Below are 17,340 nucleotides of genomic sequence, written 5' to 3' on the forward strand. Positions count from 1 at the left end.
CTGGTCGGGATTCTAGGGGTGTGTCTGTGCAGATTTGTTTCTGTGCTTTTTCAGAGAGTTTTTTTGAGCAAATGGTGTAGTTTCTTTTGGTAACCCTCAGTGGGATCAGAGGGTAATGGCCTGTATGAATATGGTGTTAGAGAGCTGTCTAGCAGCCTCTTGTTCATATTCCGACCTATTCATGAGAACCTCTTTTGTCAGCCTTTTTCATTTTATGATGTCAGTTGTTCCTGAGGCTGTGGATGGCGTTGTGTTCTGCACAGCTGTGGTTATGGGGCAAATGATGCTGCTTTTCCACAATTTCAGCCAAATTCAAATGTAATTCACAATGAGTAAACAAAACAATAGTAAATGCCTAATACAGTTTACAAGAACATGGACCTATATCCAGATAGCCAATGGGAATTTAATTTAATTTGAAGCAGAGACGTGCAAATCAAACAAGATTTAAGGAGTCAAGGAAGATTGTGGTACTTATCATCAATGCAGTTAGTTCAAACTTGTTAGAATATAGGCCTGCTTTACTAATAATAATAACAGCAGAACCCTATAGACAAAATTTATTTCTTAGTAAAACCCGATGTCTCATTGTAAGTTATTCAGTAACTACTATATAGTATTCCATCATGCAAGTTTGTACCTCACTTTTTGCTCCATGAAATAATAAATACAATTATTTTATCTGTCTTTTTTCTATAAGTATTTCTATAATGCCTATCGTTATGCCATCTAGTTACATACATGGGGCGTTTGAAACTGTGGGATCTGTCCAGAATGGACCAGAACCTGTCCACTCTGTTCTTAATTGTTGCCTCTTATTTCAAAAAGTCCCTTTCTTCTGTTCTTCTGACTACAATAGGAATTTGACAAAATGACGAATAAGTAGAAAATGAATAAGGATCTCAGGATCTATATTTTATTTTATGGATTTTTTTTTGTTCCTATAAGTAGAAGTTATCTATCTGATAACCATCAGTGAAAGCTTTGCTGGAGTAAGGTCTGAATATAAATCATGTAAGGACTTCAAGATTTGGCTGCATAAGTAGAGGTTACCATATTTGAGTTTGTTATCCTGGGTTTGTTTATGCATAAGCTGCCATTTCATTAAATGAAAATGTGTGCTAGTTTTCTATGCTAATACTAGTCAGATCTTTTGATAGTTAATAGTAGTGTTATTCTTACTTTCTCAACAATTTATCTAATATAGACCAAAGCTTCTTAACTGAAATTCACTTCTAATGTAATTTAATCAGTCACAAACAGGTCCTTTAGACCATTGCCCGCATATATTCTGTCCTATTTCTATGACTCTGGATTCCGGTGTCCATGATGTTCTTGTAACTTACCTTTTTTTTGCAGCATCAGCGATCTCATGAAGACCCTGCAGCTCTAAAATTTAGCTTCTATCAGGTGATCACAGCTGGACCTCGAGCCCCATCAGACCTTAGAGCTCTACAGAAGAGATGTCTAGTACCTGGATGGTATGCCACCCATATAGAAAGATGGCTAACTTATTTTCCAACTTATCAGGTGAATAGAGTGTAACATTGTGTCTTATTTCATATGAATTTGATATCTTAGATTATTCACTTTTTCGGACATCTTCATTACTGATTATTACTATTCATGAATATATATGAGTGTGTGGTTTGGGGCGCTGATTATCCAAAACCATGTTCTGATTGGTTGGCGGGGCCTTCTGGTGATGTCACAGCCATGCACTAACTCCTGGCACTGCACAACTGGGACTTCCATCAACAAAAAGCAACAGGAACAGCAACTGAGGAAGCTTCAGCACTGCTGCTCCTTGCACCCCTCTTGCCCACTGAATTGCCTTTAACACTGAGTTGTTTTTTTGTTTTTTGTTTTAATCTTGTCACTTTCTGGCACCCTACTGGCTGTATTGGTGAACCTGTCAGAAACCACAATAGGAAACCCAGTGCTTCAGAGTGCATCAGGCATCAGCCATTTGATACCCCATCAGGACTTCCAACAAAAAGCATTGATGGGAAACCATGATAAATTGCTGGGATGGTGCTATGTAATGCTTCTGCACTGTGCAGCATCAAAGCATTGGCCAGCATTGTGAAGTATCAATGCATTGTCCACCCCTGATGGGATCAGAGGAGATTTAGTGCACTGAACACTGTGAAGACTTGAGGATATAGAGGCTTGAGTGTCTGGAACTGGGTATGATACACAGATAAATAAAGACATAAGGCCCATTAGTCATTAAGTGCTTCAGTGTCTTCATCTGCTCATGAGTTCAGTGGTCCTTCCATGAGCTAATCTTTTCACTGCTCAGTTCACTGGGAACTGCCAGTGTATCACTACCTCTGTGCACACTGGTGCCTCTGCGATCTTTGCCATCACTGTGTTTTAGGATCTGTTGATGCATAGTCAAGGTCCTCTACCCATCACACCTCTTCCAGGTCTGTCAGTGCATTGTATCACTGCTAGTATATTGGGAGCCACCAATCCCCTCCCAGATCATTGGTGCATGGCTCTGTTGAGTATTGAGAAACCATTTGGTGCATTGGAAGCTACAGTTGGCACTCCTGTCCCTTTGAATCGCTGTGTGTTACACACTGAGCCTCAAAGGGTTTGTGTTTCCTGGTGTGTGCAATGCATGAGACCAAGGTGTGCTTATCTCAAAACAGATATCACTTAATGAACCTGAGAAGTGCATACTTCTGACAAGCCTCTGAAGACACATACTTCACAAGATATCTATCTGCCTATGCTCTCCATCTATCTCCTGCCTACATTCTCCAAGCACATACCTTAGAAGACATGCAATCACAAGTCCCGTACTCCTTTTGGTGCATAACATAGGGGTGGCGTACATCACATTACTCATGTCTTGTTGATAGGCTTTGTTTCTGGTGTTGATGTTTCTGAATGCTGACACTGTGAAGCACTACTTCCGATCACACCCTCTAAGGGCTTGTTTGGAGGAGAGAATTTATCCAGAGTCTGCAATTCTCTTTTCCCATGGTGTGAACAAAGAAACTCTGATGCATCTGGCTGGTGATATTGTCTATATGTTCTTTTAGGATCCAAATTTGCAGAGTCCATAGGATATACGGTTGTGTAATACCGGCATACTGATTTGATATTCTCTACACTCTGTTTAGATTTGATCTCTCCAAGGGTCTCATGTATGTTGAACAGTATGCATTCTAGGATAGGTCCTCAAGGGACATTGGGTTTCATATCCCTCGGTGAAAACAAACGTCCATCACCGACTGACTCATTGTTTCTGCGTAAACACATCAGCAATGAACGTAGTCAGTCATATCTAAATTTGCTATTGAGGACAACATTATTAAAATGTTTATCTGATGCAGATCTATAATCAGCAAGTGACACAAAGTTTAGCCTTAGATGCATAGAAAGACTGGAATCTACCTAGCATATCCCAGCTGGACCAAATATGTAGATATGTAGCTTATATGGGGACACTACGTGAGTAGTATACTTCTTACTTATTGGACTCCTATGAGGTCCAGTATTCACCCACCTATGAACTAATGTGTAAGTTATCTTCTTTCATATCTTTATTGTTATCATTATGTTTACCCACATTGTCTAATTTTGAGGTCAGCATGTTCTTTTATTAATGAATAAAATTGTGTTTCTAATTGTTTTTCAGCATCCTGAGCACTTTTGTGTGAGGGGCACCTTATAAAATAAAATTATTATTGTTGTTCTTTATTATTATAGCCAAAGATATTATAGGTAATGCAGGTATCAATGCAAATAACTAAGATTTCCTGATAGTTTCCATTATAATAATATCTACCTCTTATATAGAGCTTTCCATCTGTAGATCTCAAAGCACTTTACAAACCCTGTTTTCAGTTGTTTAGAGCTTTGCCAAAATTTAACCATTTGGGATGAAATTTTCCATGCCAGTCATCTGTCAGACTGAATTTTGAAGAAAATTTCAGCAAAAAGGACTCAGCCATTTATCAGAATAAGATCAGGGGAAAATACATCATTTTACCAGTGTTAAAAAATCCGTACAAGTTTGTTGAGAAGCTCTAGTGCCTCTTGGATCAAAGACTTGAAATTTGGCACAGGAGTTGCCTTGATGCCAGGGATGTAACTTTTGCCAATCCTGTGAAAATCTACCCGAATTTGGTCAAGTTTTGAGCCTCTGGAAATTTCCACTCAGTAGAGCCTGAACATTCCATCTGTATTGGGCATGCTTCATCTCAGGGCTGCAAGGGGCAGAGTAGGACTTTCTCTGCAATTGCTGCTCCTGACAGACAGGGGCTGCTGAAGTGCTAGGCCCAGAAACTGAGAGGAGGAAATCAGTCTATCCTGTTTTATCATTGACCCCACTGCTGGCATCTGGCCAGCAAAGAGGAAAATTAAGAGAGGCCTAAGGGTAGGGGCTAAGGCTAAACTGGGACAAGGAGCCAAAAGGGGAGAAACTAGGATGAGGAACTGAATGGAGGGACCAGGATGGGGCATGGAGGAATTGGAGTGGGAGACAGCCTGAAACTGGGGCAGACTGGAGGGGCAAGGCACAGAAGAGGTCAGGCAGGAAAAGGTTGCTAGTAGAGTACACTTCCCTCAGAATCTGGTATAGAATATAGGACTTCTGGGGGCTTGTCTGTACAAACACTTAGCTTGTGGCAAACTGGGTTTTAAATCTTACCCCGCATTAGCCTGGCATGCACTGAGTGTCCATGTGGACCTTGCTGCCTCGCACTTAAAGTTTCCTAGTGCACTGTGATATCCTGTTTCAAAGCAGGGTAGATCAAAGTGCATTAGGGAACTTCTAGTACACGGCAGCAAGGTCCACATGGACATTCAGTGTGCGGCTGGCTAATGCAAGGTAGATTTACAGCCCAGCTTGCTGTAAATTAAGTAAATTAGGCTTTTGTTTAGAGAAGCCCCAAGGTTTAGCATTCCTCAGCTGTCAGCAAAGAGCTGTGAAACCCACTCACAAAATGTGTGCCTCTTATCCTTTTAGAGATGCTCATGTAGCAGATGTAGCACAACCTGCTACTACTATCAGTCTGTTAGCTCAAGTGGCAGAGGTCTGTGCTGTGGATCTAAAGGTTCTAACCTTACTGATGAAGCATGTGGGAGTCAATATGGTTCTACATGGTGGAATTTCTGTTTTTCAGTTTGCTTTTTTAAAAATCTAGGAAATTACATACAAAACCACTACAATAAAAGAACCTTAAGGTTGCAAGGCTAGCACTCAAAAGTTAGGAAATGCCAGAATTAAATTTGACCATGCAACTAATTCGGTACCCTGTGCATAGGAATTATGATACAATCTTTAATTATATGAACACATGCTATTTTTTCCACAGAACTGCTGCCTCACTCAGTCCCTTCATTCACTCGCCAGTCATCCTCCCCTAAACCACTCCCTAGTCCCAGTTCATTCAGCCATCTCCACTAAATCTAAAAACAAGTTATGATCAGAAGTAGAGAGCAGCAGGAAGCTAGGAGAAACTTGCTTTGTGTGCAACAAGCTCTACTTCACATGTGATGGCAACCTCTGATACGGGGGGGGAAAATGGTCTTTGAAGAGTTGTGAGTGAACCAGCTCTACGGTCACAAAAAGCAGCTTTTCCACAGGGAAAATGACTAGTTGTTGAGCAGCCAATCTGGGCCGGACGATTAGCCATCTCCTATCCACTGTGCCCCACAGCAGCTTCAGCTGCCGCTATTCAGTCATGATGGATCTTGGGCACAAGAAGAAATTAGTGTGTGGCAAAGGATGAGAGAGCTGAGTGCTTTCTTCAGCAGTGACCATAACTGTCAATGAATTGATTGATACTCGGAAAAAAAGAGCACATATATGGCTCAGAATATCTTTCTCTCGTTTTATATGTCGGGGTGGGGGTGTTGCAGCTTATTTTTTCCAGATATATTAGGTTTCATTTTGTCAGGATGAATCTCATGTAATTTCCTGCCGATATTTGTAATCTCACTAGGTGCTTCAGCATTATTTCTCTGTCCTCAGTGGTGCTCACAACAGCTTCCAATATAATTTCATTTCAGAATTAATTAGTGTGTCATTTACCCTTCTCCCAGATCATTAATGATGATAAATAAGACCAGACCTGTTACCATTCCCTGGGGCACCTCTTTTCCTCTTAATGAATGAGCTTGACATAGGTGAAAGTTTTAGTTTGAAGCTTGAAGTATGATGAATTTTAAATACAGTATTATTTTATTTTTGCAGTTGCTAATTATTGATGGACAGCAGCTGAGAAGTGACCCAGCTACCGTGATGGATGAAGTGCAGAAGTTTCTGGGAGTTTCTCCTCATTATAATTACTCTGAAGCCCTAACGTGAGTTCATTCATAATTAATGTAAGGGAATATTAGCTATGGAGTGATTTAAAAAGGAAATAATCATGCAACTGTAGTTTTGTATAAAGAGTCTGAAAAGAATGGGTTGCAATATTCCCTGTAAATTATAATTTGCTGTTATTCATTGAATTTTTGTACATCTAAATGTATAATGTGTGTATTTGAATGCATGCTCAGCACTCCTTAGACAAACCTCGGCACCTTGCAAGATTAGGTTGATGAGACATTTGTTGGCTGTAACAAAATGGTGTTGGTTCTATAAGCAAAATCAATACAAATTAATAGCTACTAATACTCCTCTGACTAATTTTGCATGCAAGTCCTATTACTAATGCTAGTGTGGGCAACAATATGTATTTTTCAATGTTTTTACCCTCTTTAATTTCCATGGAAAAATCTGGACTTGCTTATGTGCTGATTAGACATGAAAAGTACATTTCTCTTTCTTGCACGCTTTCAAACTGCTATCCAAGTAATCGTTAACAACATGTGGAAAGAATGCAACTCAGAAGGATTATATTTTCTGTTAATTATGTATTGAGCTAGGCATTAAACATGGTGTTTGAATATTACAGAGATGGACACCTGACAGATAAAACAAGTATTGGTTTGTGAAAATTGTGTTTGGATTTTGGATGGATAAAAGAGAGAGATGCCTTTGCATTTGTTTCCTCAGCAGCAAAAGATTCACCATGCGTAAACAGAATGGACAGAAGGCTGGGTTTCCTTTACATTCAATTACAGGAGACTCAACAATATCAGTGTCAGGAATGTAAAATCTACTTTCTGTATAATAAATACCTATGTACACAAATCCTTTGGATTCAGACATTTAGATTCACTTGCCCTTAAAATAAGATTGATAACCTTAGGCTGCTCTTTTGAATGTGAGCCCATTGTCTGTTTTTATAAGAAGCTTTCAGAAAAGAATTCTTTTCTTTCGTAGACATTTCTCCATTTAATGCTTTCAGACAGTTGTGCTCTGTTCCTTTTTGTGGCGTATGTAGCAAAACAGATTTTATCTTTCATGAGATAAAGTCAAGTGTATTATACAGACATAATGGACCCAATTCATCCCTGGAAGTAACTCTATTGAAAGCTCTGTTTCTTTGTACACCAAAGGTCTTGACCTGGATGCTGTGAATTATTATTCTGCATCTAATTCTGCAGCAGGCTTTTCCTTCTTGTCTACCCTTGAACACAGATAATGTTCATTTAGCATAACTGAGATTCAGGCAACTTTTTCCATTACTTTGACCCCAATTCATCCTGGTATAGCTCCATTTAAATCAGTTTAGTTATACCAGTAATGAATTTGGCCCTCTATGTCATTTGGTAATTGATATATATGATAGAAAATTCTCATTTCTACTTGTACCTACAAAATTGCAATAGTGTAATATGAAATAAAAATATAGGTTATTTATCCAATGAACTCAAAACATTTTACACCCTTTAATTAATCTTCACAAAGCCCTTTGAGATTGGTAAATATTATGCTGCCCAGTTTACAGAAGGTTCGATGGAAGCACTGAGAAGTGAATGGTAGACTAGTAATTGTAGACTCTGTAGTGATGGACATTGTAGAAAAACAAACACTTGCCTAATGGCACACAGTCAGTGACAAAGCCAGAAGAACCCAGGAGTGCTGGTTGCCAGTCTCCTGCTCCACCCATTAGATCATGCTAGAAGGTATTTTCTAGCCATAGTTTGAGGTTGATGAATTTATCCTTAAAACAAGCTGGCTGGCAATATTAGTATTTCTATCAAGCAATTAAATGTCTTGGGATATCAGTCTTTTTATTAACTGTGGGCTTTGTTTGATGCTATCACTTTTATACTATGATTTGTCATGAATTTATACTATCACTCTGCTGTCACTTGAGAGGATGTTCCTGTGGATGAATTGTCTTTTTTTCACAAAACAGCTTTTAGTTAACTTTGTGTGAACATTCTGCACCATTGATACTTCAATAAATGCTGTCCCACAGATTAAATTACAAATGTCTCTGTTCTTTAGGGTAGACCCAACTTACGATTTCCCCACCCCTGGGCAGCTCCACATCCTATGATAGTGGATTGTGGGTTCCTTCCATCCACATGCACTGAACTGACCATCTCCAGGAACAGTCAAGGTGGTGCACAGCCATTTTATGCAGCAATTGAAGGCAACTGTACCCCTTACAGATACATAAACCGAGCTGAAGATTTGTCTCTAAGCCTTGAAATGAGAGGGTTTTTTGGTGGAAGACTGTAGTTTTAACCATGCAGATGTTTAACTGTGCAGATATACTCCGGTTTCTGCATGGTCAGATGAAAATTTAACAAAAAAGATTTCATAAAATGAATAACACTTCAATAATCTACCTATCTTGGATAATTTAAAGGCACTTTGCTTCGTGATGTACATGGGATCCACTATAATTGCTCACTTCTGGAAATTTGACTCCCATGAATCTTTGTCAATACTTATTGCATATAGTTTCTCATGCAATCAAAACAGGTGTTACCTGTGTCCATGCTACTGCCAAAGCTGTGCTCTTGATCAGTCATGTACAACTCCCATTGACATCAAAGAAGGGCATGATATGGCCCTTGAAATGTGCTCTAAAATATATGATCAGTTCAACCGTGACCAGATACAGCTCCATTGACATTATTTATTAGTATTGTTTGATTTGATCTATAAAAGACACAAACCACCTATCCAGAGCTCTAGCTCAAACGCAGTTCATGTCTATACACAAACATGTATATTTTGTTCTGGCTTGGTGACTATCCTGGCTGGCTGCATAGAGAAGTCATGTCAAAATAAGCATGTGCATATAATATTGATGCAAAGAGCTCTTAAGATGTGCTTATCTATGCTGTGAATCACTAATTATGCTGGCAAAGAGGAGAGAGGAGTCTAAGAAACCAGTTCGACTCCCACTGAGAGTTTTGACATTGACATTGATGGAAGCAAGATAGGGTCCATATACCTCGTGAATTAAAAATAAGGCACTTTAATGTTAACATTACTGTACAGCCAAAGCCCCTGATAATATCATCATTGTGGAATCTCACTATGAGGTACATCATCACACCTTTAGTCCATTGCTAGACTGACATTGGTGTAATTTCAAAAGCCTGAGAAAATATACTGGGAGCCAGGGGAACCATAGAGAGACTTTGTTTATTTCTCTGGGGTGCCAATAGGTAAGGGAGAAGCCCAGCTGGAGTCCCCCATCTGCAGGTCTGAGCAAGGGCAGACACCATATCTTGGGCTCCGGGCTCTAAGTGTCCACGGGTGGGCTGGGGGAGGAAGAGCAGGGCTCCAAGGGGAGATCCAGCCCTCAGGAGGAAAATCTCTTCACGGCAACAGTAATCATCACAACCCCCTGAACCCAATTGTTTGTCATCATCAGTTTCTGTTTTCTTCAGATTAAACAATGGCCATTCATCCTCTCTAGTGTTTGGTTTACTCCATTTTTCTCACACAACTGCATCACTGCCAGCCTCATTCTTTCTGTCTTCCATGCTCTCAACAGCCTTTTCTTCCACCTCACTCCTTTCTTCTTCCTGTCTCCCCTTCCCCTACTCCAGGCACAGTCTCGCCCATCCTTTCCTTTTTCTGCTGCCTTACTCCTATTAACTTACCCCATCCTGTCCTCCCCCTAGCCCCACTCCTGCTTACCATACTATAGTCACTTTGGGCCTGACTCTGCCATCCTTACTCACAGTGAGCAGTACCTTATTCTGTAAGTAGTCACATAGATTTCCATGGAACTAGTGGACAAATAAAGTACTATTCAAGATGAGTAATGGCTGCAGAAGTTGAGCCTTAGCTTGTATGTTGTATCTCTTTTTCTCACCCTGTGTCTGTCTTGTCTATTTAGATTGTGAGCTCTTCAGGACAAGGATTGTACCTTCTTATGTGGTTTGTAGAGCCCCCAGTGAAATGGGACACCAATTCTGTACAGCATCTTTGGGTGCTTCTGCAACTTAAACATTAACTATAAATAAAATTAAATATATATATATATATATGTGCCTAGATTCAATGGGCTCTGTGGTCAGTTATGTGTGCCCTAGAAATCTATAGGGATAGCTAGCTAGCCTGTTATTCTTTATTCTTTCCTCCAAAGAAAAGCATAATTTGCATTAGTGCTAAGGGGTATCCTGCCTGAATAACAAGGAGAAAGTGGACCCAAAATATTAAGTTTGCTGAAGTGATAAAAAAATCTTAGACTGAACATATTTGATCTGTTTGCTGAATTTCAGGTTCGATTCACATAAAGGTTTCTGGTGTCAACTCCTGGAAGAAGGAAAAACCAAGTGTCTTGGAAAGAGCAAAGGCAGAAAATACCCTCCTATGGATTCAGAGGTAAACCATTGTTCTTCTGAGGCAATACAGCATTTGAATGGCTTTTAGGAGTGCCTCACTCACACCCGTGGGACACTCCATTGACAAAATTATAACAAGAACAAGAGGATAAAATTAACAATCTATAGTTTATTTGTACTAACTCTCCCTACAGCTGAGGCCTTTCTGATACCATGTACCACATGATGGTTTTTCAACCTTTTGTATAAAGGTTGAGCATAAAGGCCAAGATGTCTCCAAATTAACTTACCCAGAAATTGTTTTTTAAACATTTTCTTCATATTGAAAAACCTAGTTGCTCTCAAAAAGCTGCAACACAGTTAAAATCCCAGCCCCTCAGCTGAGCGACCCACACCAGCAACAAGCTCAAAACGCATGGTTTGTTGCAGTCGTGATCAGATGTGTAAGTGTGGGGCTGTCCTCTGTTCTTCCAGTCTGTTTCATTCTTGACTTGTCAGGCTATTAATAGTTACACATGTTCTCCTGGCAGTTCATTTTTAAGATCAATTAATTTTGGTATCTATCAATTTTGAAAATTTTCCTCCAGAAATGTTCAGATAAAGTTACTTTCACAGGCCTGATAGCTGAGGTCCACATTCCCACTTCTGCACAGAGGAGGGGAAGAAATCTCAGCAAGCATTTGGAGCCTGTTTTTACTCTGGCCTTCTCATACTGAACTCCCACTTAACTTAGTCTGAATAAAACCTGAGTGAAGAGCTCAAGACTTGGTCAGTAGTAAGTACTATTGTACTTACTTATTGTACTGTAGGCCTGATTTTATTCTGATGCTGGTGTAAATCAGGAGTAACTCTTGTGAGAGGAGAATCAGCCTCTGTGGGGTATTTTACTTATTTGTATTATGTTTGTCTATCCTAAACATCTCTGGAAAATGTAAATACTTGAATAACAAAACCTGAAACACTATGGGGTTATATTCTGCCCTCAGTTACACTAATGTAAACTCAGAGTAGTTTATTGACTCCAGAGTTACTCTGGATCTATACAGATGTATCTGAGATCAGACTCTGATCAGTTTCTTTGGTTTTGATGAACAGTTTGGAAATTAACTGTATATCTACTAAAATAATCCCCTGCAGCTCAGCTGCTAAATAGAGTATAGATGCTGTGTGCAATAATACATAGTATAGGAGAAAGTATACAGCACAGAAGAAAACATGGCATAGTTTAGATACAGGTAAAACAAACTGCAAAACTCAAAATCCATAGCATCTACAATACAATATTTTACTAAATAAAAATGTCTGCTTTTTTATCCATCAGTGTAGGGCTTTTCTGTCAAGCTACTACAGAGATCACAATGTGGAACTGTCAAAACTCCTGCACAAATTGGGACAACCCCTGCCATCATGGCTGAGACAGGAACTACAGAAAGTGAGATAGCATTGAGAGGAAGCTTCTTGAAATCTCTCTTCCACACTTCAGTCATCTTACCTAAAGCCTTCAATAGCTACCAGAAGGCAGGTGTAAAATATACCTCTTCAAAAGAGAATAAAAGAATGAAGTTATTTCCATATGCTGGCATGTGGATGGTGAAAATGTTTGTGTCTCTTAGAACTCTGGAGGCTTGCAGGCTTTCTCTTTGCCATTTCTGGGCCTGTGGGATTGTTGTAAACTACTGTGCGCACATGTGGAAGTCAATAGCAACTGGTATAAGCTTTAAAAGCAAAGCTACACAACTGTCCAATTTCATAGTAAATATTTACACTTTTATATTCGAACTTAGGAGTGTTGTGTCTCATGTAGGTTTTGTAGCCCATTGTTTGCCTGCTCATGGTTTTTCATACTTTTTGATTATTATGATGTGTCTTATACAAAACAAAAAACAAAACTAAGAAAACCCTGTATAACATACAATGGCCAAATCTACTCCTGCCTTCGGAATCTGCTTACCAAATTTTGAACTTAAAATAAATGAACACAGTTGAGGAGTACAAACATGTTGCATAGGTGTAAACAACAGGAGAGAATTGGTATTGTGAGCCAAATCCTGAAGCCACAGGTTAAAACACTGTAGCAAGAAATGATGTAAGAAATATGGCCCTGCTCTGTGAGGAGGAAACCATAGTGTGCTGTGGATCCCTGTCAAGTTCAGAATCTATGCTTTTAAATACTGCACCTCCATACAGTCTGCTGAAACAGCAACACAAAGGAATATAGACTATTCTGAACAGAGACTACTATATGTTTAAGAAGAAATCTAATTAGATATATGAAGCACAACGTTAAAAAAGAAATTTACATTGTAATAATCAGAGTGTTAAACTTATATGACTGTGAACCAAACCATAGCAATGCAATGAACAAATGACGTGAGTAAATCTTTCACACCTAGCTCCTGTGAGTTGCAAGTTATGGGGCCTAGATTCTGATCTCACACTGCTGTAAATGAGGAGTAACTCCAGTGAAATCAGTAGACTTATATCAGTGAAAAACTGGTGTGAGAACAGAAACAGACCTATATTAAGATTGCCTTAATTTACAATTTATCCTGTCCTGGGTTTTGGTGTGTTGAATTTTATGTATTTATTTGATGTGTGTTTCCCAAAACTCCTCTTATACTGACTGAAAAGTGGTGGCATCTCTCAATGCCTTCCAATTTAATACATGCAAGTTGCAAAAACATACTTCTTTCCCCAGGGAGATATATATTTTAAAAGTTTTGTAATAAAATAAATGAGTAAGTTAAATAAGAATTAATACAGTGTGCAGTCATGATATAGAATTAGGCTCCAGTACTGCAAACACTTAAGTATATGCTTAAGTTTACACAGTGTGATTACTCTCAGCTAAACAGCACGCCTACTTAAATGTGAGACCAGGGCATAATTATTAATGCTTCAAAAAAATAGGAAAGAGATCATTAAAAATATGAGCCAAATTTAGCCCTCATGTTACACCACTGAAATATGGCTCAATGTGTTTTAAAAATGCATGACAGCTAATGAATAAATACCCAAAGTCAAAAAATGGGCATGGTAGGTGACCCCCTGCTCCCTATATATACTATTGTTCCAAATTTGATGCTTGGTTCTGTAACTATATTTGCTTTAAAATGGGCAGTTAAAAAGTACATCAAATGGTGGAAAGCTTTTCTATGTAGTGTTTGTCATAAACCATAAAATTTAATTTTTATAGTAATGGGACGGAAACCAGTTTATTGTTCACTAAAGAGAAAACAGATATTGAGATCCTTATTGTAATTCTAACTTGTACGTTTTTTTACTCATGGACTTTGTCTTTGTAATACATAATTTTGATAGGCCTATAAAGAAAAATATCTAGGCAAATTTGCTGTGTATAAAGATATACATTACTCAGCACATTATTGCATAAAGGAGTATGCATGGTTAACAACAAGGATCTAGTAGAGTAGACAATCTATAAGTTGAACATCATAATTATATATAGAAAGAATCAAAAAATCTTCACTTTCTGTCATGTGCTTTAGGTCCAAAATTTGACTTTTCTTCAAATTCTTTTAATTTAGTAAAAGATACCCTCTGGACTCTGAATATCTACAAAAGAAAAATCCTTTGCATGTGTAAAGAGTTGATGTGACCTGCAAATGTCTATATGGATTTGTAACAACTAAGATGTTAATGTTAATCATGATGGAAAACACCTACGGTGATGCTCTAGTAGCCCCACTGACTTCAATAGGGTCCTTTCATCCTTAGTGTACATCTGATGTACCATCACCAAAACATTAAAAAAAACAAACCACTATTTTGTAGGAACTGCACAAAGCTTGTGTTTTGTGCTCTGGTGCTACAGTTACTCTGCTCTCTTAAAAGCAGCAATTACATAAGCATTTTGGGGCCAGATCATGCTCCCAAGATTGCTATATGTGGACGGGAACCTCTTTGCACAGATGTCAACCATCCTCTGTGCTTTAGGGATGGAGCTCACACACATTTATAGCACAGCCCTTTCTTTCTAGGACACCACAAAGGGCTCTCTGCATGGTTTAGTTCTGGGGGGAGGGGAGGAGGTAAGGAGTGGCCAGCATGAGGATTTGTGGCAGCCCCAGGTTGGATGGGGCTTGGGTGTGGACTGGAATATGCACATTACCTTTTTCTAGTCCCAGATAACTGACACAGATAAGGTAATATATTCTAGAGCTGTAGACCCTGTTTTGCGGAGCCTCCTGATGGGATGTGGGAAGGTGCCTCTCTAAATGGAGACCCTTTGGCAGCCATGGCCAGGCAAATAGCTGGTAGTAAAGTTCCATTTCATCCCTATTATCAGGGAGCCTAGGGACTGTCAGGGGCACAGAGTATAGGATCTCCACATTGATTTCAGTGGGGGTTCTGCCTGAGCAAATACTATAAACAAAAGTATTTGGCCTTTTGTCCTCAGAATTGTGCATTGCACAGGGCCTGATCCTGAAATCCTTATTGTTCAAAACTCCTATTTTGACAATGCCTGAGAAAAGTCTGCAGGATCAAGCTCTTTAGATAGCATTAACTTCTTGTGCACTAGAAATATTATTATTATTGTGACAGTTAAAAACAGTGGATAGTAAAAGCAAATTGATAGTGTTCTTTGAGTTTACAAAGGTATTTACTGTTCTGATTTGCAGATATATTTGGGGGGTGAAATTTTTTGTATGAGCCCTAAAAGGGAATAAATGCACCTACCCATAATTTTTCCTCAGAAATATTCTGTTAAAATATGTTTTTACAATATTCAGCAAAAGCCTGTAAAGAAAAGTAAAAACAACATTTATTCAGGACCAGCTAAGTTATTTATGAACAAGGAGCAAGGCATGCAGACTCCAGACTTTATGTCAGTGGTTCTCAAACTTTTGTATTGGTGACCCCTTTCACACAACAAGCCTCTGAGTGCAACCCCCTTATAAATTAAAAACACTTTTTTATATATTTAACACCATTATAAATGCTGGAGGCAAAGTGGGGTTTGGAGTGGAGGCTGACAGCTCGCGATCCCCCACGTAAGAACCTTGTGACCCCCTGAGGGGTCCCGACGCCCTATTTGAGAACCCCTGCTTTATGTACAATAGCTGAAATCTGAAAATAATGGGATACACAAGTAAAGCTGAGCAAATAATTCATAAAAAAATATTTATTTGACCAAGTTTAGCTTATTTTAAGCTCATCACTTATCTATAAGCGGACTGCAGTTTCTTCAAATGCATTTTCATAAATATCCTACCAACTTTAATATTTTTTTAAATTTACTGATTGTGAAACATTTATTGCAAATATTTGATAGTCAGGCTTAGTTGATTAGTTGTGATTGGTCAGATAAGGCATGTGGTATGATTTCTGTTCCCTGGTTAGATGAGTGTGTAAGGAATTCCTACACAAATGCTTGTCTGTGTGGAGTTTAACTTGTTTTCTGCAAATACTCATGTATTTGACTTTGAAATTTGCTTTCCACAAACATCTGTGGTAGTAAAATTCAATGCATGATTGTTTGCAGAAAGTGAACATAAAGGGGCATAAATTTAGGTGATGTAAATTCATTTGACTGTTTCAATAAACATTCATGAAAGTGCTACAGTATTTTCCCAGCTCCACATTTGAGAAAAGAATGAGTTTAACTGATTTGAAGGCTAGCTTGTACAGAATACCCTTTTTCTTTGCTTAAAAATGTGAAACTTCCTCAGGAAGAAATTAAATAGATATTTCAGTGTTTATAGACGTAATATTCTTGTCATTCACATTGAATGAAAATTTCTGGAAACATTTTTCTCAAAGTTTTTTAAAATTAAAAAAACTGAATATTATTCTGATAGTGGCATGATATCTGATGTGCAACAATAAACTCTGATAAGAAAATGTACTGCTATGTAGTAGTGATTTTATGTTCACAAAAGTTCTCTTCTTCCAGTTTTTTGGCAGCTATTGTACCTTGACTTTGAGATACGATACAGTTCAGAAGCACAGTAGTTGCATGAAAGATTTTCCAAAAGAAAAATATTGCTTATTCTGTCAGTATGTGGATATTACTGCTCTGTGCAGCTGCTTTTTTACTGCCTTTGCTTGTTGATTACTTTTTATATAGCTTGTGCCAGAAGCTGCAAGTGTGCTACAGTAACATTTTCAGATCTTTATATACAGAGCAAGAGAGCTCTATTAAAAGTATTTGCCCCTAGGTGAGGTTTGGAGGAACACTGTTCTCTAGTTGAGACATTCCAACAGCCTTGGTAGACTGGAGGGAGCGTTAGAAAAATTCATAAAAATTACTATAAAATTAATATTACCAAAGAAAAATTCTGTACTATCAACTACTTGAGGTCAGAAAAGCACTCTATATGTGATGGTACCTGGCCAAACAAAAGCTTATAGTGTTGTCTTGGGGCGACACAGAAAATATCAACATGATACAGTCTGCTCATTATGGGGAAGTGATGTAACCTACTATAAAATGTTTGGGTTTCTTTTAAATTAACTACAATTACTTTAATTGGATAATAAAAAAAACAGTAAAGTTACAACACAAATGTACTAAGTTAGCACAATCAGAGCATTTTACTTACAAGCAGCATCCGGCCATTCTTAAGGCTTGTCTATACTTACGCGCTGGTTCGGCGGCAGGCAATCGAACTTCTGGGTTCAATTTATCGCGTCTTGTCTGGA

The 17,340-nt window shown here is 38.5% G+C and overlaps 1 protein-coding gene across 2 annotated transcripts in view; it reads left to right on the forward strand.

Annotated features, from left to right (window-relative positions):
* LOC128838508 (bifunctional heparan sulfate N-deacetylase/N-sulfotransferase 3) overlaps positions 1-16,543 on the forward strand; it is a 110,195-nt gene extending 93,652 nt beyond the window's left edge. The window contains exons 11-14 of one of the 2 annotated variants that reach the window (XM_054030756.1): positions 1,360-1,530; positions 6,218-6,327; positions 10,612-10,714; positions 12,001-16,543. In XM_054030756.1, coding sequence (XP_053886731.1) covers positions 1,360-1,530; positions 6,218-6,327; positions 10,612-10,714; positions 12,001-12,567 — 951 coding nt within the window. In that variant the 3' untranslated portion in view covers positions 12,568-16,543. Of the gene's footprint in view, positions 1-1,359; positions 1,531-6,217; positions 6,328-10,611; positions 10,715-11,995 lie in introns of both variants that reach the window. The other variant, XM_054030755.1, reaches the window with a different exon arrangement.
* Positions 16,544-17,340: the final 797 nt, after the last annotated feature.

This window comes from Malaclemys terrapin, chromosome 5 (assembly GCF_027887155.1).
Source record: "Malaclemys terrapin pileata isolate rMalTer1 chromosome 5, rMalTer1.hap1, whole genome shotgun sequence".
Lineage (NCBI taxonomy): Eukaryota > Metazoa > Chordata > Testudines > Emydidae > Malaclemys > Malaclemys terrapin.